The 2,327-nt window shown below is 47.1% G+C and overlaps 1 protein-coding gene across 1 annotated transcript; it reads right to left on the reverse strand.

Moving 5' to 3' along the window:
- Nucleotides 1-1,529: 1,529 nt before the first annotated feature.
- Nucleotides 1,530-2,126, reverse strand: LOC144095550 (uncharacterized). The gene is made up of 3 exons (XM_077629243.1): nt 1,960-2,126; nt 1,796-1,873; nt 1,530-1,678 (listed from the first exon to the last, which is right to left on the reverse strand). The coding sequence occupies exons 1-3, from the start codon at nt 2,042-2,044 to the stop codon at nt 1,530-1,532; spliced, it is 312 nt and encodes a 103-aa protein (XP_077485369.1). The 5' UTR covers nt 2,045-2,126.
- Between the last annotated feature and the right edge of the window lie 201 nt (nt 2,127-2,327).

Raw genomic sequence — 2,327 nt, forward strand, 5'->3', positions numbered from 1 at the left:
TTCGACCTAACAATAGCAAAGGTGTTTTCAAGTGCATCCTGGTTCAGGTGCCTGGTAAGGAGGTATGTCAAACCATAGCGAGAGGCCAGGTGGTTCCATAACAGCAGCACAGCCCTCATAGTTTGGCAGAAGCCACGGATGCAAAGAGGCTGCCGCGCACAGCCTAGAACTTCGATGTTTTCGAAAACTGCAATACATTCTTCCAAAAACTCTTCATGCACAGATCCTGCACAAATTGCAGATGCATACGGAGACTTTCCCCGCTTCTGTGAAGTATTTAGACTGTAAAAGAGTCTATCGATCCTCTCAACAAATCTGGCTGTGTGGATAGCTTCTGATGGCAACTGTTGGAATGTTACCAATGTGAACAATGCAGCAGCGCAATGATTGCTGAATACCTGTGCTGCGAGTTTCACAGACATCTTCGAAGCAAAAGTTAAAGTGCCGGGCACTCAACTTTGGGATGGACCAAATTTGCATTTCTCGATCCTTCTCATAAGCCTGTCGTATGTACGAGCTTTTAATTGTGTCACTGCCTACCCTGAAGTCATACTTGAAGAGCATATTGCGCAAGCCCTTGAGCAAATGCGGTGGATCAAAAATAAAGAAAAGCGGTTCACCATTCACACTTAAGTACGGCTTTTCAGGGGTCACAAGTTTCGAAAACAGAGAAACATTTTGGTTCTCCTGATCACAAACCACAGCCACAGGCTGCAATCCAGCTCCAACCAACATTTTGTGGCATTTGAAGAGGAGGTCATACAGAACAGTTGCAGGCGCTGCCTTATCTGCAAAGAAGTAGCCAAGAGGCTGCTTCCACGGCGTACATATTCCTTTGGCCATGAACACAAGCGCCTTGTTTGCAAGATTTGGACCTTGTGCTGCACTGTACTCTCCAAGGCCTTCAAATCTGTCCGGCACTGGATTGTACGACAGCTCCTTTGAAACATGCATTTCATCAAAAATTATGGTGCAAGCCCTGTCTTGCCGTGGAAAAGACGCTGCCCGTTTCTCGATCAAATCAAAAACTTCAGGATAAAATCCAACCCTCAATGGTACGCGTGCAAGCTACAGCTGCAGTGACCTAACAGATGGAAGTTTCAGGAGTTTCCTGCAATATCTGTAACCTTTTGGGCTGTGGAAGTATAAACCTAAAGCAAAGGTTTTGTTTTGGCTGCACCATCAACGGCCAAACCTGCTGACATTGTGCATCTTTAACTGAGCTTCAACAAAAGCAGCAACAGCTGGTGTTAAATGCTCACGCAGACTATCTACCAATTCGGCAGTGGTCTTCATGCGACGGCGCTGAAGCAGCAGTCCTTGCAGCCTCTTGTTGCGGTTACGCAGCTGCCTGAGCTTGGCTCGAAGTTTCTGCAGTGGCCGCCTTTCATTGATGGGGCTGGTGAAAGATCCTGCAACGTACAGAGTCGACGGAAGAGCAATAAGTTGCTACGTCGGGTTTAGTCATAGCTGCATGTAGTCCTGTAGCACCAAAAAGTGCGCAATATTGCGAAAGCGTTGTAAAATTGCTAACCTTCGTAAGAAAGAGGCGAACTGCTGAACGGAGCTCCTGGTGACAGATCAGCACTCGCTGACAGTGTTGCGGCCACCCCTGCCGTGCCAGGTTCCAGAGATGAAGCGCTTGCTTCAGTGCTTGGTTCTGCATATGTGTGGTCAGCTGCGCCCACAGAATATAAAGAACAAAATATAGTGACAGCACAGTTCTGACAGGAAAGCCAGCAACCCAACAATGCACAAATAATAACTAAGCGCCACAGGCGGAATTAATACTTACACTGAACCATTATGAAGCCACTGGCGTGGGAACAAGCTTGGTTCAGCGTAGAACCAGTAGGGCTGGCACCATCTGCATCTGCACAGCGCACAGACAAGGAATTGTAGCATATTTCTGAGCCATACCTCCTCAGACTTTTCGAGCAGATACGAAATAACAATCACCTTCTTGGAAGAGTAGCAGCGACTGGGACGACCGACTCTGGACGTACCCCTTGGAAACAGGTTCACCGGAGACAGCAGCTATCATAGGAAGCAGTCCAATGAGCTTTCAGTCGTCACCATTTTCAAAAGATTTATGTCAGTTATGCATACAACCCTGCTCACCTGGTTCTCCAGCCCAGCGCACTGATGCCGAAGTTTCGCTCAGAGATTGTGAACAGTCCAGGTCGCTGCTGCATTCGCTTGAGGTGTCTGAAATGGCAACATTATAGCGGAGAGAAAAGAGAATTCAGTACCTTTATAGTAAATAATTTCCAAAGAACTATAGCTTCCACAGCATGCGGTTCACATTGTCATCACTCTACAAAGAA

Source organism: Amblyomma americanum, chromosome 6 (genome assembly GCF_052857255.1).
Source record: "Amblyomma americanum isolate KBUSLIRL-KWMA chromosome 6, ASM5285725v1, whole genome shotgun sequence".
In the NCBI taxonomy this organism is placed as follows: domain Eukaryota; kingdom Metazoa; phylum Arthropoda; class Arachnida; order Ixodida; family Ixodidae; genus Amblyomma; species Amblyomma americanum.